At 46.3% G+C, this 23,162-nt stretch overlaps 6 protein-coding genes across 6 annotated transcripts; 4 read left to right on the forward strand and 2 right to left on the reverse strand.

The window, feature by feature from the left end:
* Positions 1–5,150: 5,150 nt before the first annotated feature.
* H6S33_008181 (uncharacterized protein) lies at positions 5,151–6,335 on the reverse strand (the record flags this gene model as incomplete). The annotated part of the gene is made up of 3 exons (XM_044839539.1): positions 5,151–5,725; positions 5,797–5,979; positions 6,035–6,335. 3 exons carry the CDS (start codon positions 6,333–6,335, stop codon positions 5,151–5,153), a joined length of 1,059 nt encoding a protein of 352 aa, XP_044688372.1.
* Positions 6,336–7,780: 1,445 nt separating this feature from the next.
* H6S33_008182 (uncharacterized protein) lies at positions 7,781–9,409 on the forward strand (the record flags this gene model as incomplete). The annotated part of the gene is made up of 2 exons (XM_044839540.1): positions 7,781–7,850; positions 7,905–9,409. The coding sequence occupies 2 exons, from the start codon at positions 7,781–7,783 to the stop codon at positions 9,407–9,409; spliced, it is 1,575 nt and encodes a 524-aa protein (XP_044688373.1).
* A 4,093-nt stretch (positions 9,410–13,502) lies between these two features.
* Positions 13,503–14,726, forward strand: H6S33_008183 (uncharacterized protein; the record flags this gene model as incomplete). The annotated part of the gene is made up of 1 exon (XM_044839541.1): positions 13,503–14,726. One exon carries the CDS (start codon positions 13,503–13,505, stop codon positions 14,724–14,726), a length of 1,224 nt encoding a protein of 407 aa, XP_044688374.1.
* A 74-nt stretch (positions 14,727–14,800) lies between these two features.
* On the forward strand, positions 14,801–17,437 carry H6S33_008184 (uncharacterized protein; the record flags this gene model as incomplete). The annotated part of the gene is made up of 1 exon (XM_044839542.1): positions 14,801–17,437. The coding sequence occupies one exon, from the start codon at positions 14,801–14,803 to the stop codon at positions 17,435–17,437; it is 2,637 nt and encodes an 878-aa protein (XP_044688375.1).
* Positions 17,438–17,530: 93 nt separating this feature from the next.
* On the forward strand, positions 17,531–18,283 carry H6S33_008185 (uncharacterized protein; the record flags this gene model as incomplete). The annotated part of the gene is made up of 1 exon (XM_044839543.1): positions 17,531–18,283. One exon carries the CDS (start codon positions 17,531–17,533, stop codon positions 18,281–18,283), a length of 753 nt encoding a protein of 250 aa, XP_044688376.1.
* Positions 18,284–22,011: 3,728 nt separating this feature from the next.
* H6S33_008186 (uncharacterized protein) lies at positions 22,012–22,915 on the reverse strand (the record flags this gene model as incomplete). Its single annotated transcript, XM_044839544.1, has 3 exons — positions 22,012–22,143; positions 22,197–22,703; positions 22,763–22,915. 3 exons carry the CDS (start codon positions 22,913–22,915, stop codon positions 22,012–22,014), a joined length of 792 nt encoding a protein of 263 aa, XP_044688377.1.
* Between the last annotated feature and the right edge of the window lie 247 nt (positions 22,916–23,162).

Here is a 23,162-nt window from a genome sequence, read left to right on the forward strand (position 1 = left end):
TGATCCACTCTGTGATATCCTCCGGTAGCTGATATATCCTGTAGTTCTCAAAGGTACGTAACAAGTTTAGTATCTACTCGGAATCATGATTCCGGTATTTAAGACACGCCCTATCACTCGGTCACAGGCAGTCACCTACCCGCCGGCGTAGGAATTTAGATCCACCAGCCACTATCCCGCAGATATAAGTTTATGTATATTCTTTACGCCCGCGTAGCAGAAACTCATCCCATGAGACCAAAATCATGAAAGTTGTCAACTTGAGTGTTTTTCTTAAGGCACTAGCTGTTACTACTTAGGTGTTTGGTCTGCGATCGTGAAAAATTGGGGCAATAGGGTCAATATAGGGATTGGATTTAAGGCGAACCTAATTTGAAACTAGACGGGTGCTAGACATGCCGTAATAGAATCAATGGTGTTTTATACGTGTTGTTAAAGTTGTGAAATATTTAGCAAAATTTGTCAAGTTGAGTGTTTTTCTTGAGGCACTAGTTACTTCTACTTAGGTGTTCGGTCTGCGATCGTGAGAAGTTGGGATAACAGGGTCGATGTAGGAATTGGATTTGATGCGGGCCTGATTTGAAATTAAATGTGTGCTAGCCATGCTGTAATAGAATCAACGGTGTCTACGGGTTGGTGAAGCTGTGAATTCGTTTGAGGTTTTTCGGATGTGAATTATTCCTCTCTCCCGCTATTAGCGAACACAACTGCCAGCTTATCACGAATTTGAAGATATTGCGCATCTACTCGCGGTCGGTACAAAAAAAGGTTTGGACAGTCTTACTCACACGATGAATTTACTCAAATCCCATAATGCCCAAACAACTTCAACCCGAGCAAGACTCCCGAACCACCACGATGTCAAAAATGTCTCGAATCCGAGTGACACCCCATGACCCACACCACCGCATCGCAACAGCCTCGGCCCAACCCTCCCACCTCCCAAACCCACCCCCACCCACACCCGCCCCCATCCTCTCCGCCCCCATCCCCTCCGCATCTCACCCGCCCACCACCTGCCCAACCTATTTTCGTCTCCTGGGGGGTGATTACTAACCTTCCAATAACTGACTAGCCACAACAACAACAACAACTATCACGCTAAATCAATGCACTCGACCACATCCGGACTTCTACTATTGGCCAGCCACAGCTGCTCGTCGGCGTGACTCCGCGACCAGCAGCGACGATAATAACGCAGCTTCCGAGTTCCGGCCACACCGCCACGAGCGCAATTCTAGCTTCGCTTCCACGATGATACTCATCAGAAGTCTTCAGCTAGCTGCCTAGCGCTCGGGCCCGGGGGGGGGGGGGGGGGGGGGAGGTTCTATCACTCAGTTGCTCGCTCACCGGGGGAGCTAGGGGAGGAAGTGTGATGGTAGCGATAACACTCAACCCACGGCCGTTGCAAAACGGGAGCCAAAGTGATCTGCGCAACCGGGGGAGAACCGGACCCCGGGGGGGGGGGGGGGGGGTGAGGATAATTACGCGACCTTGAGGACTAGAGTGGCAGGTAACGTAGTAGCAACATAGTCATACTCGGTATTATTATTCGTACCTTCGAGTGCCGCCGTGGGCGAATCGATTATCATTCTCTCCAGCTATCCGCGACTATTCTATCTGTGCCTGTACTGCACCCTGTATCCGTCTCAATCTCTGCCCGTCTCAATCTCCCCCCACCCCGGTCCCTGCCAATGCAACTCCCCGTTGCCGAAAAGCCACAGCCTAAATCATCTGGCAGGAGCTTATTTCAGCCACTCCCGTAGCCAAGTTAACCTAGCCCGAGTACTAACCGGCCGTACGCCTAAAACCGACCCCGAGGGGGGTAATAGGGCCCATCGGCGTTGCCTTAGCAGCAGCCGATATCAGGAGCCGATTTAATTAATCACAAAGGCAGGTACTTAACAGCTCGCTTAGCGTAGGGTAATGTCGGGCTTTCCTTGTGCGTGAGGCCGAGATGGCCAGGCTGGTTAATTGGCAGAAGTTCTCGACCGCGATAATTAGCACCCCCGTGATCATGGGGTGCTGAGTTAGATAGAGGCTTGTTTGTTATTGGCGCTTCACCAATAAAGGTCAAACCCGTATTTTCAAACAGCCTATCTGCCAGTAAACAGGCACACAAGTAAAATTGCAATTGCCATCTTTTTTTAAACATCCAGTAGCTTCAATTCATGTCTCACCCTAAGAAGTTGGCTACTTAGCGACTCTCGCGATCGCTTTCGTGGCTTTTGTGGCGTGGTAATCACAGCTCTAGCTCTCTCACTAGTCACACTCTACTGTGCTGCACGGTCTTGTCTCGCATCCAAAACCATTGATCGCCGGTCATCTTCAGCTATCTGAATGTTCCGCAAACCACCACTCCTCGGCTAGCGGTTTAGGGTGCTGATCACCCACTTCTCCCGCGCAGGGAAGGTGGGAGGGTGGCTAGATAATTAATCTGCCCGTCCTAATCTCGCAGTAACCAGGAAACGAAACGGCCGGATCGGGGGTAGCGTCCAGGGGTAGGTACAGACAGTGTGCTAGGGTGTGGCTAAAAGCAACTGACCGCTAGCGGTGTGGTTGTGGTGACTACTGGCCCATGGTGAGTGAGATTACTGGTGGTTGAGATGACGATGAGCTGTAGAGCCGTTGGAGCACAAGGGCATGTATGGTGGTGATTGGAGCTGTTGCTGCGTGACTGTACAGGTGTAATTTGTCGACTCTGCAACGTCCTCCAGCCCTCGCGACCGATAACTAATCCACCACGCGCAAAGTAATCTTGGCGATATGCCCTATTCGCTACGCGTTCATTTAACAGCTATCTGAGACACCGGTGGCTGTCTGTCAGCACTACCCAACGCCCAGCCTTCGAATCTTGGCTGCCAATTGCAACTACCTCCTTGAATGTACTCCGGCCTTCGAATCTTGGCTGCCAATTGCAGCAAGCCTCCTTGGATGTACGGATTGTGACAGCTGCCAGTGTGTGTGTATTTGTGCCTGTAGACGTTTCCTCTGCGCGGCATCTACTGCACACCCCTGCATGGCACAGAACCTCCTCAAAAGCTTGGTTTGAAGAATTAACGCGGCACAGTAATCATCTTTGCAGAACCGCTGCAGAGACTCTTGTAGAGCAAGCTCAACCACTGCGCCAAGGTGGTGCAGCTGGCCAATTCAGCCAATTGAGCATATCATCATCTCCTGCGCTGGGCGGTCAGACCTCATCCCATCCCCATCGTCATCCCGTTCCTTCCCTCTCCGGCATGGAACAGCGCTAAACCCCGTGATCTATCTATGGACGTGTTAGTATAGTATAGTGTATGGTATGGTATTGTTGGGAAGGTAGGGATGAGCAGGTTCGGTAAAATAAGGAAGCACCGGCAGTGGGCGCGGATGCTTAGGATCTGCTATCTTCACCGGTGTTCTCGCACACACAGCGGCATCTCGTATCACCTGCTCGCAGGGGGTGCATGCGGGGAAGTTTGGTTTGAAGGCTTGATTTGGTGGTGATGTATCGGTTGCTGTTGTGTAGGGTTGTCTTGATTTCCCGGTTGCAGATAGGTGAGGTTGGGTTGGGTTGAGTTAGGTTCATTGTGGCTGGTGAGTGTGTGTTTGCGGTGGTGTAGTGGGGGATTTCGTTTGTATTTACCAGGTCTGGGGTGGTAGAGGGTGCTGTATGGTTTCTTCGCTAGGTAGATGTTAATTGTATTGCATGGTCGATATGAAATTGCCAATATCGAGTGCTATCCCATGACTGAACCCTCTCTACCCCTGGCCCTCGCTAGCACACAGTCATCATCAATCTCCTCACTATATTAGCGCCAAGGAAGCTAGCGACATTAAGAAACTATAATTATAGTTTCAGTTGTAATTATCCTGCCCACTTGTATCATCATCGTCAAGCGCAATATCTTTAAGCAATGACAATATCACTCTGCTGAAACAGACGGGATGATTCGTATTACCACCTCTATACGTAGGTGAGCTTCAACGCACTGTGAATTGTGTTTATTTAGCACCTATACAATATCTATTATCTGCTGAAACACCTCCTCCACGAGGGTAAGCGTTGGATAGATAGCCCACAGCAGCCTGCAAATACCTCGTGGGGGCGGGCGGTTTTGCAAAAAAGTAACTAGCTTACTTATCTATTCCTATCAATTGCAATACGTCGATCCGGCCCAATTCCCCGTGATTATCATCACCATGTTGTTGTCGCTGATTGCGAAAGCATCATACGAGCTACCATCACTAGCTAGCCAGCTTAGTAGTAGCTAGGCAAGAGCAATCTCTGGGGAACGCGCTGTGCCACAGCCACCAAAAGGCCAGAGTGCAATAAAATCAATCAATCAATCAATCAATAGATTGCAATTGCACCCCCCCACGCTATCCTACCGTACCGTACACTACCGACCACCGCAATTGCAATCAACCGCCACATCGATATCTAGATCGAGTCTACACGATCTTCCTTCTAGAGCACCCACCTTCCCAAAACCCGCCCACCCCCCCAGTGCCCAGATTACTTAACACCTCCCCTTCCTGACTGTACTTGCGGAACAACTCGGGCACCACTAACCCATCAACCACACACCCGCCCACCGACCCCCCGCGATCCAGCCAATAGGAGAATTCCCAGCTGCCACCCCCACGTGCCACACCCCCCGGTACCTGCATGTGGTGTACCGAGCCTTGGCGTACAGGGGTGAGAGGGGAGAAAAGAAGAATGATCGCCAGCATCCTTGGCGGTGTGGCACTTTCTGCATTGGTGGGCCCGGGAGTGGGGTCGGCTGCGGGTGGAGTGCTGAGATATCTGAGATGCCGAATTCGGCATGGGATCTGGAATCACATACAGTGACTGGTGCTGGGGGTGTGATCGACTGCGGTCTAATATTGGGTAAAAGGTGGTATATATGCTAGAGCAGTTGTGGCGCTACAGGGGGGAGAATAGGAAGGTGGCTAGGTATGGGCCGGGGGTGAATGTGGTCGTTAATTGAAATGATTTCACTGGTTTAGGATAGATACGGGACGAAAGGCTTGACTGCAATAAGATGGGTAGGCATGACGCTAATATTGCTACTAATCCAACCAAACTAATAATAACATATTGATGATAAGAAACACGCCCTATAGCTAAAATACACTAAAAAAGCACACAGCTCCAATTATCCCGCTCAGCTATGACCCGCATGCTCACCATGCTCACCATGCTCCCCATGCTCGCCATGTCCCCCAGCAGCAGTACCAGTCCCAGCAGCAGCACCAGCCCCCGCATGTCCATGATCATGATCCCTCCCATCCCAGTCCTCAACACCAAACATCCTCTTGAACTCTTCACTCATCCTGGCCGGAACATGACCCTCCGGCTTCCTTAGCGCTTTAAACTTCTCAAGATCAACAACATTCTTATCCTGCCAATCTAGGATGGCATCGAAATCCCTGCACTTCCTGTTGATGCTAAAGTCGGGGAACGGGTGAGTCTGGCCCTCCACCCACGCCTGTGTGACAATATCGGTCGAGGCAGTACACATAAGGTGCTGCAGAATGATGTACAGGCAGTGCGAGGTGTGCACTCTGTGAAGTTCGGGGAACTGGCCGTCGGGGTACTTGGCGCGGAAGTAGTACTCGAAGTCGAGATCGCGGCGGATGGCATTGAGACAGTGGATCTGGTGGAGGACGTCGAGCTCGGCAATGTGCTTGTCGGGGCCAAGGCCGAAGTCGTCGGGGTATCTTGCTGTGCGGTTGGGATCTAGATGTGAGGAGGGTAAGATTAGTTTGATGTGGAAGGGAATTGAAGGGTGGGCGGGGGGTGCGGGCTACCTTTGCCGAGCTTGATCACGTCCTCGGTGGTGATCCAGGTGGGACGGAGGTCGGCAACACGGTTCCAGGCTGCGTCGACCTCGGGGCTGGGGGGTGCACGGTAGATGCTGCCGTCCATGTCGAGGAGTGAGCCATTGACTCGGGTATCGTACAGCGGGATGTTAACATTTTTGAGGAGGGGAGCTGTTCCAATGAGTCAGTAGTGCTAGCAGAGAAATGAGTAACAAGGTGTCCCCACAGTAGTAGTTGGTCCCCTTCAACAATGCGTTATTGACATTGTTACGCATGCGATATGTGTAGCTATAGGAGGCCCCAAAGACAACCAGCGAAACACAGAACAACCCAACATTGAGAAAGAAGAAAATGCGTCCCTTGCGGCCTGGCAAAATGCTCGACATGGTATGTTTCTCCTGGACCACGAACTCCTCCGAGCTGGAGCTCCTCGAGGACTCTTCGCCCACAAGATGCTCAGCAGACTCATCACGGTAGGCGGGAGTCTTCTTGGTCATGGGGAGGTATCCCTTCTTCGTAAGAAACATCGTGAATGTGGGAGAAAAAAAAGGAAAATTGCAATAATAGTAAAGAGGGATAGGTTGTGGATAGGGAGGGAGGGCGTCCTTCGGGGGGAAGAAGGGAGAGAGGAGAAGGCTGGAAAGCTTGCCAGCTTGATATATTGTGACGCTGCACTTGGCATCGTATGATAGGCAGGTGATATGAGAAACTTGGAAGATATTTTGATTATCTTGCAGGACCGTTGACTACCCCATGTCTCGAGAAATGCTGTGAAACGTTGCCAGTTCCTGTGGTGGTAAGGGGGGTTGATTTGTCTGAGCTTATGTTGATTAAATCGATGGGCGTATGTTCGATATACCAGGGTCTGATAGTGCAAGAATCCTGGAATGATACCCTTGGTCGATTGTAACTGCTACAATCTCGGATGTGGCGGTGCAAATGATAGAAACCTTCAGTCTACATTCCTGACCAAGGATGCCGATCGAAATACGTATGAGGGTACGGAAAGACCGGTCATCAATCATCTAATTCACTCCAAAGATAGTAATCTTTACTAAGAGAGATAGAGCTGACTGACTCTAGTACTGTAGAAGACGCTCCTCGGTATCATGATTAGTCCCGTTCACAGGGACAAAAGATACGAACAAAGACACCTTCCATTATGAAGCAAAGTGCCCCCACGTTCTCAATTGACGATCCCTCGTTAGTCTGAAGACAGAGATATTGTAATAATTGCCTCAAAACACTAATTCAACTAGAAATGCTGTGACGGTTAAGCAAAGCGTTACTGAGTATCAATTCACCGAGCAGGCTCCTTGAAACACGTATGGATAGTAAAGATGCCGAATAAGATATCTTTTTTTGGAAGGTGTGCTATCCCGTTAGTCTGGAGCAGTCGGCTCTGATGATGTCGAGACAGCCCGGGACCGAAGATAGGAATATCCGGCGGTACTGAGAGGGATATTTGGAATATGGTGACCTTCCGATGAAGGGCATCCAGTGGTGGGGGCTATAATCATGCAGTATCAGTAATGAATCCCCTCTGCAGGAAGGGGGGGGGGGGGGACCATTGACCGAAACTCAAAGCGGATCAGAGTGCAGCATTCATTGTGATTAGGCAGGTGTGGGGTATCGTTGAGTAAAGCTTGTCCGCAATGACTCTACATGTCAACTCAATGCTCAAGCACCCCCGGTATCTTTCCTGGAAGCGAGCGGTAGAGGGGCGGAACTGCCCTGCCGTCGCTAGAGATGAGATATTCTCGGAAGTTCTAACAAATTTGCTGATCTTAGTAACTCTTATGGCTGCGTAGACTCTGTGATCTGAAGATATATAAACTCACCTCTCACCCGTCTTTTCTCTCTCCCTCATCCAACACAATCACATCCTTTCAACAGTCCAACACAAACATCCTTTCTACTCTTCTCAACCAAAGAAGTCTCCGGCTTTCCAACATCCAATACATCATTCAAAATGCGTTACCAACTCTCTTTCGCTGCTCTCGCCCTTCTTGGCTCCCACGTTCTTGCTCTCCCGGTTCCTGGTTTGTATTCCTCCGATTCAATACATTTATATCAGCATACTAACAGTCCCACAGAAGCTGCTGAGAAGCGTGAGGCCGCTACCGAATATTTCCACGTTGCCGGCGACGTTCTTGACAAGAGGGAAGCATCAAAGGAGTACTTCCATGTTGCAAACGACGTTCTCGACAAGAGGGAGCCCGCCAAGGAGTACATTCACTTCGACAACGATATCCTCGACAAGAGAGAGCCCGCCAAGGAGTACATTCACTTCGACAACGACGTCCTTGACAAGAGGGAGCCAGCCAAGGAGTACATTCACTTCGACAACGACGTCCTCGACAAGAGGGAGCCCGCCAAGGAGTACATCCATTTCGACAATGATGTTTTGGACAAGCGCTCAAAGGAATATTTCCACGTAGCCAACGATGTCCTCGACAAGAGGGAGCCCGCCAAGGAGTACATTCACTTCGACAACGATGTCCTCGATAAGAGGGAGGCTGCCAAGGAGTACATTCACTTCGACAACGACGTCCTCGACAAGAGGGAGGCCGCCAAGGAGTACATCCACTTCGACAATGATGTTTTGGACAAGCGCTCAAAGGAATACTTCCATGTTGCCAATGATGTTTTGGACAAGCGTGCCCCAGCAAAGGAGTACATTCACTTCGACAACGACCTTCTCGACAAGAGGGAGCCCGCCAAGGAGTACATTCACTTCGACAACGACGTCCTCGACAAGAGGGAGCCAGCCAAGGAGTACATTCACTTCGACAATGATGTTTTGGACAAGCGCTCAAAGGAATATTTCCACGTAGCCAACGATGTCCTCGACAAGAGGGAGCCCGCCAAGGAGTACATTCACTTCGACAACGACGTTCTCGACAAGAGGGAGCCCGCCAAGGAGTACATTCACTTCGACAACGACGTCCTCGACAAGAGGGAGCCCGCCAAGGAGTACATCCATTTCGACAATGATGTTTTGGACAAGCGCTCAAAGGAATACTTCCACGTTGCCAATGATGTTCTCGACAAGCGCTCAAAGGAGTACTTCCACGTAGCCAACGATGTCCTCGATAAGAGGGAAGCCGCCAAGGAGTATTTCCATGTTGCCAATGATGTTTTGGACAAGCGTGCCCCTGCAAAGGAGTACATTCACTTCGACAACGACGTCCTTGATAAGAGGGAAGCCGCCAAGGAGTACATCCATTTCGACAACGATGTCCTTGATAAGCGCTCAAAGGAATACTTCCACGTTGCCAACGATGTTCTCGACAAGAGGGAAGCCGCCAAGGAGTACATCCATTTCGACAACGATGTCCTTGACAAGCGCTCAAAGGAATACTTCCACGTTGCCAATGATGTTCTCGACAAGAGGGAAGCCGCCAAGGAGTACTTCCACGTCGCCAACGATGTCTTGGATAAGCGCGAGGCGGCCAAGGAATACTTCCACGTCGCCAACGATGTCTTGGATAAGCGCGAGGCGGCCAAGGAATACTTCCACGTCGCCAACGATGTCTTGGATAAGCGCGAGGCTGCTACCGAGTATTTCCATGTTGCGAACGATGTTCTCGACAAATAGAGGGCTTCTTTGAGGAGGATGAAAAGACTGTAAAACATAGGATCTGTGGTTGATGTGTATGGATAGTATTTCTTTTTCTATTTCTTATCTTGTCGTGTTTCCTATATTGGCCGGTGCCTTTCCACGCGATTGTTCGATTTATTTCTTTCTCCATGTAGCGTAAATGACTTTTTTGCTTTTTGTTTGTACTGGAATTACAACGTTTTATCTCTGAACTCGCTTCGCACATTGAGACCTTCGTAGCCGGTGACCGTTGGCGTTGACAGCTTCTTCCGAAAGGATTGATATAGAGGAACACCCCCTTAGCTATCATAATTAATTAGTTAGGACTCGGTGAAGTAGATGCACAGCTGACATACCTCATGAGGCGATAGATAGATAGCCGTTGGGTTGAAACAGACTTCCGGAGACTTAACTCCCCAGCTCTCATTTTGCCGGTCTTGCATTGGACTTGAAAGCCCCGGGGTACCATTTGAAAGACTCCGTATATCCGTGGGTATTCGTCGTGTGTGGTTATGGGTCGCCGAAGTGACAGAGCTCATCCGCCGAGGGAGGATCCATCTTGTTCTCGGGAGTAGGAGGTGTAGCCTGAGTAGTTGGACATTTCGTAATTAGATGGTACGCTTTGGGTGCTAGTCATATTTATGTTGCGTTTGGAACATGGGGGAGTATATACTGATAGAGTCGAGGTTTATTTAACTTTATGATTACGGGTATCTATTAATTAATTAACTCTCACTACGTCTGACGTTGGAATAACACCAGGAAGCATGTAGGGTAACATTCCTCACTACTTTATGCGGCCTAGACGTATGGCAACAAGCTTTTGTGATCGCTCGGCTAACCTTGGCAATGTTACAGGGGTAGGTTTTGTCAAGGTGGGTACGGGTGCGTAAAAGGGATGTGACAAGGCACTTGTATTTTTTATGGCGTATGATTTTTGTTTTATTTCCACTTTGGCTCTCTATTTATCGCCGTGCAACTTTTCTATCCAAGTAGTAGAGACAGTTCTAGAAAGTGAAATATATCTAGCCTTTTGTGAAATATCCCGGAAATTCAATGAAATTAACACTGCATGAAAGAGAATTGAAATGGCCAAGAAAAAGGAAAGAAAAAGGAATAAAGAAAAATAAAATGAATAAAGAATTTCCCGATGGGACAAAGAAGTTGCTGGTTGAGTTTTGGTGATGGACGAAAAAAAGTTTGTTGGGTGACCGCTACTCAGCCACATCAGCCACAGTGGGGAGCACGGAAGTATCCCCTGTTCGCGCAGATCATCCTCTGCTACCGACTCCTTCGCGTTGGATGTCTACGGTCGGTTGCTACAGACTGACAGCAACAAACATAAAACAGACCGTCAAACAACAGTCATTTTCAGTCATGCTCTAAGATTTTGGATACGCTTTGTGAAGCCCAAGAGGCTGGCTTTCTAAATAATCTAGGATTATCAGTTTAAGAGCAATATTGATTGAGCTATGAGCATTTAAAGTGCACGTGGCGGAGGTCAAATTCCTCGAATTTGACCTACGAGCTGGTTGCTGGGCGCAATGACAGGGGGCCAAGACCCCGCCGAGCCACTAAAAAAGACTGGATGTAGTTGCGCAAAGTCTCAAGTGTTGGCCGAGATTCCTAAGCACGTACGGGACTAATATTCACCCTCGACTAAGCTAAGTTAGAGTTCGCGGTGGTGCTGTTGCGGACTGGTTTGGAGTTCAGTTTTTTGCCAGGTGGGCACGTGACCGGCTTCGCCAATGCCTGCGATCTAGCTTGTTTTTCTTTACGTCTAGTCGCTCATTTTCTTCTTTTCCTTTCTACAATTATCTGTACTATTTTCTTGGCCTGTAGTATTTAAGGAACCAATTCGGCTCCCGGAATAAATCAACTAACTCTACGCACAATCGTACATGAGCGCCTGCTATCACGCTGACGGCAAAGTGCGTACAGAAATTACGAGATAAATATCGCATATAGATACATAAATATCAAAGATATAATCTCTGCGTCGACTGGGAAAGGGGGGGGGGGGTTTGCTCGCGGTGAGCATAAGCGAGTGATAACCCATGTTCAACCTACATATTCGTAGCGAAAAGCAAGGCTAGCCTCCTCCGATCTCCGTCCTAGAAGAGGGTGTACCCTTCTTCTTCGACCAGCACGAGTCATGCTCAAAATAAACCTCAGTGTGTACCTACGGAAGTCGGGGCCTATCTCTCACTCTTCAATCCAGTCTACATCAGTTAGGCAGTGTGGTCGACGAGCCGGCGCAAGACGAGCAAGAGAAAAGCTCGAATCGCGGCTCATGATAACAGCTACTCGAGCCTTCTAGTGGTCCCAGGTATTAGTCCTTGAAGTCATTAATATTCTAGATCTCTTTATTGGAACATATGCATATATGGCTATGCTGAGTCGAGTCCCCAATTTTTGAGGGTTAGTTGGGCCAGGTCGAGCGAAACATTTTATCCGGTTAATCTGCGGCGGGTGCACGTATCTTTCCGGCATCAAATATGATCGAATTTCACGATCGAGTGATATTCCATGAGCCTAAGTCACCACATTCTCTACAGGTTTTCCGCCTGGCGGTATTTCATATAGCATACCCGTGTCTTGCTATAGCTTACCCGGGCTAGATCTAAAAGCTCGGGAAAATCGCCTTGGGTCGGTCGTGTCTTCAATTTGCTTTGGCGGGTCGGGCTGGATCGATGCATTTTCGGACTCGGGTATATTATGTACCTTACCGTCGACACGCATACAATTTTGAGCCTTATTCAGTCGGCTTATCCAGAACGTAGGCTTACAATAGTCTTATCAGAACAAAAATCCTTTTCTAAGTCTTATTTCATCCTTAAAACATGCTTAAATAACACTTACCTGAACCTTATTGTATTCATAAGGCTATTGTGAGCCTTCGTTCTGGATAAGCCTACCCAATAAGGCTCAAAATTTTATGCGTGTCGACGGTAAGGTACGTATATCTATTGCGAAGCCTGGAACGATGCTGGTATCTTGCTGGGCGGGAACCAATTCAGAGATATGCCGTTTGAAAACTGTTTCACCTGCTCTAGTCCAAAAGGTATATAAGGGAGCATGCTACAGTCATGTAGCAGGAATTATAACTCGACCCCCGAGATATCGGTGCATCCCATCGGTGCAATTTAATTTGTCTCTCATAGCTATAGTATTATATTTCAGTACCATACTTACCTTACCTCCGTTGCGAATACAAAAGTCGCAATGGAGAGGTTCCGCAATGAGAGTACATACTAGCGCCATGGATTTGGAGTGAAGAGCACGAAACCGAAGGTTTCACAGGCTGGCTTATCCCATGGACCGTAACGACGTAAAAAGATTCGAAATCGCAACCACACAATATCCTTTGTGTTATCATGGTTAGCCCTTCGACTGTATCTATCAAAATTTAGTGGGGAAAGTGATTTTTTTAATGTGTGTATTGTAGGATGCTTGGATGACAGGTGGTAACAAATCTGAATATGATTGAAAACCCCTCTTTTTTCTGTTTTATTTGATGAACTATGGTGATAGGAGTGATTTTTTGCAATAAAAAGTCCCCAACCCGTACAAATTCTGCAGCCATCTTGCTTGAATGCTTTAGATCTGTATGTAGAATGATATTGCCTATTGTAACGGCAATTAGGTATTTCTGGCTAGGTGATAAACTAGAACGAGGGAAGGAGGTATTGTGTAGTGGGATTAGGATTTGTAATGGGGATTTCTATTATGTTCTTTTGGTTTCTGTTATGCGAAGGTATTAGTCATCGTTGGATTATGGATGGATATATAAGGGGGTGTTGTCTTGTGTTTTTGTCTGTTTTCCTTCTTCTCTTCTTTCCTTACGCAACCTCTGTATTTATTCCACGAATACTATTCTTTGTCCGCACTACGTCAAAGGGCTCCAATCGGTTTATCATACCAGGTAGAGCCACCCATAGTCCATAGTCAAAGCATACTTTTACGTCTACGTCCACGTCTACGTCACTACCGAGGTTGTATTCCTTGGCACCACAGTCTATCGCCTACGGTCCCCGTGATACGTAGGTTGCGTCCTCTATCGCCAACCAATACAACACCATAGTTTACAATGTCGGAACATGCATCTATTGATTATCAACAACTCAGCAATAGTCTCCAAGCCCTTTTTCGAGCGCATCCACGAGTCGATGATACTGTTGGAACTGAAGCCTATGCGCTTCTCCAACAGTGCCAACATGGTCTTGCTCAATATGCAACGGATTTACAGGAGGTAGAAGCGGAAGCCGAGAGGGCGAGAAGAAGGTTTGAACAAGATCTTGCTGCTGCCCGAGCTCAACAGGCTCCTGTTGAGGCTGTCGCCCCTGTGCAAGCACCCGTTGAAGATAATGTTCCACCTGCACCCCCAGTACCACCCATTACAGATACTACCTATCGGTCGGAGAAGCTTCCAGACCCTGAGGTATTCAAGGGGGATCGTGATCGAGAAAGGTTACACCTGTTTAAGCAACAAATGAAGATTAAGCTATTGGGAAATGCCGATCGCTATCCCACACTACAGTCTAAACTATCCTATGCATTTAGCAGATTGGAAGGCGTTGCCGCTAATCAGTTTTTACAATACGTCGGTGAAGAAGGCATTGCTTTGCCCTCTATGCTACGATTTTATGAGGTTTTGGAAACTGCTTTTGGGGACCCCGATCGGATGCGTACGGCTAGGAGGAATCTTAGGAACATCCGTCAACGAAATCGAACATTCGCCGATTATTTTGCTGAGTTTCAACGGTATGCTGCTGAGTCGGGTATGGATGAAGTCTCTCGGATTGAGGCTTTGATGGAAGGTATTAATGCGGAACTCGATGAATCAATGATACACCATGAAACTCCTACAACAGTAAATGCCTGTGCAATACTTCTGCAACGGTTGGATAATCATCGCCGAGCGGCAGAAACTAAGCGAGAAAGTAAAAAACCTTGGACTACTACTACTCCGGCCCCTCGTCCTCCACCACATCCTGTTTCTGCTCCTCGTGCTCCCGTCCCAGTCGCCAATGCACCTGTTACTGAAAGTCATCCCTCATCCCGCCCAGGAGGTGATGTACCAATGGATCTATCTGGAGGACGTCGTCGCCCCTCCCCTACCGAAAGAAATGCCCGCTTAGTTGAGGGCCGATGTTTCTATTGCGGAGGTGTTGGACATATGGTTAGGGATTGTCCTCAAGCGAGGGTAACTGGAAACCAACCAAGGAGGTCTGTGATGAGAGGAGCAGCGTTGACAGTGGAAGAAAATGATGGAAGCGATAACGAGTCGGCAAAAGATTTGTCCCTGCACTAGGTGGCTTAGCCCAGGGACCATTTAAGGATTTTTCTAGGATGTGTATTTCTGGTTTTTCGGTATCAGAGGAGGAAATGGATGGAAATCAACTTGTAGTAACTTGTTCGATTTCACAGAATAAAAATTCGTTTATACCTACCTACGCCCTTATTGATACCGGAGCATCAGGATATACTTTCATTGATGAATCTTTTGCACGCCACAACAATCTTACAATGACCCCTCTTAAAATAGCTCGCCATGTAGACGTTATAGACGGAAGGCCTATTAAGTCAGGAAAAATTACCCATATTATCGATGTCTTACTAGACATTCATGGCCATCAGGAGACGGCGCCATGTTTTGTAACGAAGTTAGGACACTATCCAATTGTAATGGGGATACCTTGGATGCGACGACATGATGTTACGATTCGACCGAAAGAAAATCTACTTGTTTTTGACTCTGGAAGCTGTTGTCAACACTGTTCACTCAGTGGAACTGCAGTTATTGTTCATGGTATCTCGATTCCCTTACCGGAACACCATACAATCATCGTTTCAGCAACTGAGAAATCCACTGTCGATATTGAACAATTAGTACCGAAAGAATTTCACCCTCATCTCCATATGTTCAAGGAATACGATGCTTCAATTCTCCCACCACATCGACCATCCCATGACATCGAGATAGTATTGGAGGAAGGCAAACGACCACCATATGGACCTATATATGGATTATCTCAAATTGAGTTAAAAGCACTACGAGAATATCTTGATGAAAATTTACCTAAAGGATTTATTCGAGCCAGTGAATCACCAGCGGGAGCACCCATACTGTTTGTAAAGAAAAGTAATGGAACCCTTCGACTTTGTGTTGACTATCGAGGCCTAAATGCGATTACAATTAAAAATCGATATCCATTACCATTGTTGAAAGAAACCCTGGCTAAGTTATCAAGGGCACAATACTATACTAAGTTGGATTTACGATGGGGATATAATCAAATCAGGATAGCAGAAGGAGACGAATGGAAAACGGCGTTCCGGACTCGATATGGACATTTCGAATATACAGTAATGCCGTTTGGATTAGCTAATGCCCCTGCCACATTTCAGCATTGGATTAATGATATTCTACGTCCCTACCTCGATCAATTCGTAACAGCATACTTAGACGATATCCTCATTTATTCCGAGACCCTATCAGAACATAAAGAACATATTCAAAGAGTTCGAAAGGTACTTGATGAGAATCATGTTCACCTTAAACCTGAAAAATGTGAATTTATGGTTCAGGAAACAAAATACCTTGGTCTGATTCTTACTCCGGATGGGAATAGAATGGACCCAAAGAAAGTTGTCGATGTTTTGGAATGGACCACACCGACAAACCTTCGTGATGTTCAAGTATTTCTACGATTTGCAAATTTCTATCGACGATTTATTCTAGGATATTCGAAAATTGTTGCTCCGCTTACAGCTTTAACAAAGAAAAACGTTAAATTTGAATGGACGGATGAAAGGGAGGAAGCATTTCAAACTTTGAAAAAGATGTTTATAACGGCACCGATATTAACTCATTTCAATCCGGATCGAAAAATTGTGATAGAAACCGATGCATCCGACTATGTTTCAGCAGGAATCCTATCTCAACGTGACAATGAAGGAATCCTACATCCAGTCGCTTTCTTTTCCAAAAAACATTCTCCTGCAGAATGTAACTACGAAATCTATGATAAAGAACTTTTAGCAATTATACGATGTTTCGAAGAATGGCGACATCACCTGGAAGGAGCTCAATTTCCAATTGAAGTTCTTAGCGACCATCGAAATCTTGAATATTTTATGACAACAAAATTGTTAAATCGTCGACAAGCCCGTTGGTCTGAATTTCTTTCACACTTCGATTTCGTTATACAATTTCGGCCAGGAAAACAAGGAACAAAACCAGATGCATTAACTAGGAGGTCAGGTGACCTACCTAAAGAGGGGGATGAACGGTTGACGCATCAGAGTCAAGTGATTCTGAAGCGAAAAAATTTGGATACTAAGCTAAGTTTGTTCGCGGGTTCTTTGTCAAATGAATCCGCTGAAGGAGCGTCCACTGTAGAGGAGTTATTTTCAAAAGCTTACCAAGTAGATAGTTTCCCAAACAAGGTCCTCAATATGCTTCGGAATGGCATACGCCACTCAAACAAAATCTCGCTTGCCGAATGTACGGAAGACAACAACGGTCGGCTGCTTTATCGAGGCATGCTATATGTACCAGACGACGATGACCTTCGACTAAGGCTTTTAAAAGAATACCATGATAAACCATCTGCAGGACATCCGGGTAGAGCGAAGACTCTGGAGCTCCTAAGTCGAGAATATTACTGGCCACAGATGCGGAAGTTCGTCGATCAGTATGTTAGGAATTGCAATGTGTGTACCCGTAGCAAGGCATCACACAATGCACCTTATGGAGTACTTCGCCCCATGCCAATTCCCGATGGACCCTGGACAGACGTCTCGATGGATTTTGTGACTGATCTTCCTGAGAGTGATGGGTATAATGCGATTTTGGTCGTGGTGGATAGACTAACCAAAATGCGACATCTAATACCAACGACCAAAGAGGCAGATTCAAAGGAAGTAGCGAAGCTATATATCGATCATGTTTGGAAGCTGCATGGACTACCAGATACCATTGTATCTGATCGAGGAACACAGTTCGTTGCAGAATTCTAGAAGTCGCTTTGTAATCGGTTGGAAATATCACCAAAATTCTCTACTGCATTTCACCCCCAAACAGATGGACAAACGGAAAGAATCAATGCCGTAATGGAACAGTATCTCCGAAGTTATATTTCCTACCAACAAGATGATTGGGCTCGAATGCTACCAATGGCCGAATTTGCGACAAACAACCATGCTTCTGAAACAACAAAGGTCTCCCCGTTCTATGCCAATTCGGGAAGAAATCCAAGAATGACTTTTGGCCCTTTGGAACATGGTCGAACAACGGCTGAGGATCAAGCGAACCGTATTGCAAGAGAAATGAAGGATGTAGTAGATTTCCTAAAAAAAGAGATGTTTCGAGCGCAAAGGATACAAGAAGAATCAGCCAACAGGAATCGAACTCCAGCTCCTCGGTACCATTTAGGAGATAAAGTTTTCCTATCGACTCGTCATATTCTAACCAAACGACCTTCCAAGAAATTCGACTGGAAACGTATTGGACCTTATAGTGTTAAGCGCATTATTAATCCCTACGCTTACGAGTTAGAACTTCCCCGGTCAATGAAAATTCACCCAGTATTTCATGTTTCACTACTGTCACCTGATGGGAAGGATCCTTTACCGGGACAACAACAGTTACCACCACCTCCGGTTGAGATCGAAGGAGAAGAAGAATGGGAAGTCGAAGATATTCTGGATTTGAGGAAACGAAGAGGAAGGTTTGAGTACTTGGTACGATATAGAGGATATGATGAAGCCTCCTGGCAACCACTATCGGACCTTGAGCATTCACCTGATATTGTCAAACGATTCCATGAGCGTTATCCAGGGAAGCCTAAGCCTACCAGGAGGTAGGCCTTAGAGGGGGGCGTGGTCTGTAACGGCAATTAGGTATTTCTGGCTAGGTGATAAACTAGAACGAGGGAAGGAGGTATTGTGTAGTGGGATTAGGATTTGTAATGGGGATTTCTATTATGTTCTTTTGGTTTCTGTTATGCGAAGGTAATAGTCATCGTTGGATTATGGATGGATATATAAGGGGGTGTTGTCTTGTGTTTTTGTCTGTTTTCCTTCTTCTCTTCTTTCCTTACGCAACCTCTGTATTTATTCCACGAATACTATTCTTTGTCCGCACTACGTCAAAGGGCTCCAATCGGTTTATCATACCAGGTAGAGCCACCCATAGTCCATAGTCAAAGCATACTTTTACGTCTACGTCTACGTCTACGTCACTACCGAGGTTGTATTCCTTGGCACCACAGTCTATCGCCTACGGTCCCCGTGATACCTATTCAGTTAATATATCGAAGTTCACCCTTGGGGTAAAATAGTAGAAATTACAGACGAAAAATATTGTAACTACATAGAAGTATTATTTGCACTGTGGCGGTACTGAATTACATGATGACGCTACTCCAAAAATTCTATAGAGCCATATTCTGCAAAATTCCCATAAAAATATATAAACAATAATGGTTAATATAAAATGGGAATGCAGCTGTATGGGTCTGTTTTTCTGAAACCAGGAGCATATAGCCCTAAATCAACTATATAAAAAAGAGCTAGTTCTTAGTGGCTGTGGTTGCGAAGTTATTGTGATATATGTGAATTTCCGGTTTTTGTATGGGAAAAAAAGGGTTTACTCTATAAGAGATAAAGCCACCAGGAGGGAGCAAATCATTGATTCTAAACAGTCCCAAAATACCTATCTATGTCACTCTACTAGCTCCCGAAAACAGGCTGATATTGACAAATGTAGTTAGGAAATTTCCCCTACTCATTGTTGTCAATAGGTAAATTAAGGACAAATATGTCCCCAAATCGTTAGGTTACGGTCCATGGGATACTCGGTCTTTTTTATTCATCACAGAGTGCATATCATGTCCGACATTGGCGCATTTCCGTTGCGCAGCCAATCGATTGCTTACGTATATGGGCTTTGAGTTCATGTCTTGCATCAACTTGAGCTCTGAACCCCTGCGGTTTCTGTGGATACAAGTACGTAGCCAGTTGCAAGCCCTCTCTAATGGGCCGTTGGTTAAAACTGGAAGGCCCGGGCCTTTTTCGGGTACGCTAGCTGTAGGCTGGCCCATGGGACTTTGATGATGGGCTAGGCCAGGGCGCGGTGTACTTATAGCCTAGATATAGGTTAAGAGAAGTTCTTGTGTATGACCTAATATGAGGATCGGTTGGTCAAGATCTTGGGTCGGGCCAGGCAGAGCCCAACTTCTGTTCCAGGCTAGCTCATTCAATTAAATTCAGTGGGATTGAAACAGGGTCCCAATTAAAAATACTGGCTTCAACCATTGCATATTGCTGTGCATGTGGATGCTGCTTGTTTTCAAAATATACGTAGTGGGACGCCGGGGGATTCGGAACAACGAGCTTCCAACCAAGACCGAATGATGAGGGCCACAAACGAAGTGTATAATAATGATAGAATCTACCGAACGGATAACTACATCAGTACTTTGATATTGGATTCCGGTGGGGTTTGAGTGGGTTTCTCGGTATTCGCTGTCCGCAATCAACCAGCAGCTAGTATTCTTCATCTACGTGAACTGTATCGGACGACATTGAAGAGCACTACCATATTCGGTTGAAGTATGACCAAGAGGCTGATTGTAATTACTTCTATTCGTTCTAATGACAAGAGGATAGAGGGAAGTCCCTCTCTCGTTAAGTACAACTAAACTGCTGTTGCCACCTTGTATCTAAGCTAGTCGTTTACTGTGTCCTATCTTCAACCCTGACCCTTATCAATCTAGGCTAGTTGGGGCTAATCCCCACATCGGTCCTAAGGCGACAGAACCAGAAAGTTTGCTGGTTTGGTGGAGGTGCAGGCCCTGCAATAGGTATACCCGGGTAGCTAAAGAGCTTCGACTAGTTGCACCCGCCAGATCTGACACCCAACCAGGCTTCTCAATGGATCGCCCGAATTGTGTCGGCCCGGGTTATATATTTCGGGTACGCTGGGTCAGGTCTTCCACTTCCAAGAATTATTTTACCCTGGTAACTTCCAGCGGGTGTAGATGTCTTTTTCGCATCGTACATGATTTTGATTTGGTGTTTGAGTGATATTTCATGAGCCTAAACCTCAATAATTGCTATAGGTTTCTTTAGGAGCATAAGATAAGTGACAAAGTCGTTTACCGTATAAATGACAAGTATGTCCTTCACCAATAAATGACCTATAAGTTACAAAGTTATATAGGGACTAAGTGATTGGGTCGTTTAAAATAGTCATTTATATGACCACCGTTAATATATGGCTTAGTCATTTATTATTAAACGGATTTATACAATATTTTATCTCTGAATTATTTACTAGCTACGGTACATTTCTGACGGCCATTGCCTGCCGCTACTCCTAATGCTGATCCCCCACTACTGCCTATCAGTTATAAATAATAAAAATATTAATCTTAAAAAACATTATGTTAATATTTCCTACTACAGGAGTTATCGCCTACACCATGTGTCTACATTTTAGTATCATCTGGATTATGTTCACGCTCATTATCGGCTGGTAATCACGTATAATTCAGATAAGACTCTACAGTAGGGAATATGAGAGACGGCCTGCAGTGCCTAAGCATTTCCCCAAAAACAATTCCCCCTTTATAAGAAATAGTTCATATTATTCCTCCGCCCACTATATTACCCAACTATCCGGGCAAGAAATGACCTTTTACCCAGTCCACCGAAGAAAATATTATTCTATATCCGACCCAAACTACCCATTTGTTACCCAGGTATATATATACCCAAGTTAACCACTACCCATTAATATATATTGCGGGGCCTGCCGGGTTGGTAATAATATATGCTGATCTGCTCGAGGATTCGAGGTCTTTCTGTATCGCTCAGATTACCCCTAAGCGTTGGGAGATCGGCGAAATGAAGTATTGTAATATAATGTTACTCGTGTCCTTGCCATCGCCCTCATATCATCCGCTTCCATCAAGAAAAAGCAATCCCGGGGACCCAAAGAGCACACCCCCGATCTCGCATCAACCATAACATCCCAATTAAGAGATCTAGTCATCTCCCTTAATTCTAGCAAGGTTAGAGAGAGACTGACATATAAGATGGCATTAGGGAGAAGCTCATATTCGAATAGGATCGACTCCGCATTGATATCTAAATATCGTACGCGGGACCGGGATGAGGGGGATCGATATAATGTGCTGGGTCTAGTGCTAACGAAACAGAGTGTCTGAAAAAGTATTTCATAACCTGCTTCCATTGCCTTATACTCTAGCTTGCCAATGTTCTTTAAGGCGTTATATGGTAGATAGATCCGGTTAGACTGTGCCCCCCGATTGTTATATGCTTCAACTAAATTGTCCGCGGTACGACTACTGATGTTTACCCCGAGAGAACATAATTGCGATCTAAACATCTGGTTAAGCCCACACATCCCTGCGGACGCAGAACACGAACACCTGAGAAACTCCTTCCTTAGACCTTCCAACATTTCAACTATGAGCCATAGCCCTGGTTGGTTTAAATATATATCCACTGATCTTGGCGATCCTCGCCGGACCGGTGGTGGCGACAGCAATCTTCGAAGAACAGAATCAACTGCCCTGTAGGGTAGTTCGGGCCAGGCCCTTGTCCGTTTGAGACAGCCCTCGCTTAGCCAATATATATCCGACCAGACTGGCCCCGGCGATCTTCTTCGTTGACTCTGGACCGGTGATGGCAGCAATCTTCGAAGAACAAAATCAATTGCCCTGTCGACGTCGGGTAGTTCGGGACAGACCCTTCCCCGTTTGAGACAGTCTTCGCTTAGCCATCGGTGCTGTAAGGCCTCGCTCGCGGTCATTCTTCTATTCGGATCCGGGACCAATAATCTTTGAATAAAATCGATTGCACTTTCGGGTGCCTTGGAAGCCTTGAGGCGGTTTTTCGGGAAATCAATTCGCCCGCAGCAGAATTCGCTCAAAATATGAGTGTCAATGCATTTCTCCAGTTCACCGCTATTAATTACGAATCCACTGGGAACTGTTTCGTCCTCCTCGGTAAGGAAAGGTGTTTCCAGCGCCAGTATCTTGTGTACGAGACATCCTAGGGACCACATGTCCACTGCAGTGGTAAATTTTGATTGTTTAGAGGTGCGCAGTGTGGGTGGTAAAAGATTGAATAGCTCTGGGGCCTGGTAGTTAGGTGTTCCAACAATTGAGCGTAACTGGGTTCCATCTATTGATTTTGCCAGTCCAAAATCGGCTAGTTTGACTCGAATAAGTGATTTACAGGCTACCAATACGTTCTATATAGGGTTGTTTAGCTAATTAGAATAAGAAGGATAATTAGGTTGAGGAGACGAACCTGTAGCTTGAGATCACGGTGGAATACTCCCATTTTATGTAAAAACTCAAGACTTTCCAGAAGCTGTATGCTAATCTCACTTGCGTCTTGCCTCGCACTCTCATCCTTTTGTGCAAGATACATGGCGAGGTCACCATTCTCAACGTACTCCATTGCAATATATATCTTGCGGGAATCCTCAAACCATCCAAGAAACTCAACAAATAAATCCGTGTTCTAAACGTCATGCTTGATATCCATGGGGAACGCTCGCCACTCACATCCTTCAATTTTATCAATGTAAGGAGCTCTCGCTGGTAATTATCAGATCTTTCCCAAGAGTGTTTTTTAGTCAACTCTTTAACCACAAGCCTTTGTAACCCTCTCTTGGTAGCTATAGGGGTTCTCATGACCGACAGTG

The sequence above is a fragment of the Morchella sextelata genome (assembly GCF_020137385.1).
Source record: "Morchella sextelata strain SCLS chromosome Unknown scls_25, whole genome shotgun sequence".
In the NCBI taxonomy this organism is placed as follows: domain Eukaryota; kingdom Fungi; phylum Ascomycota; class Pezizomycetes; order Pezizales; family Morchellaceae; genus Morchella; species Morchella sextelata.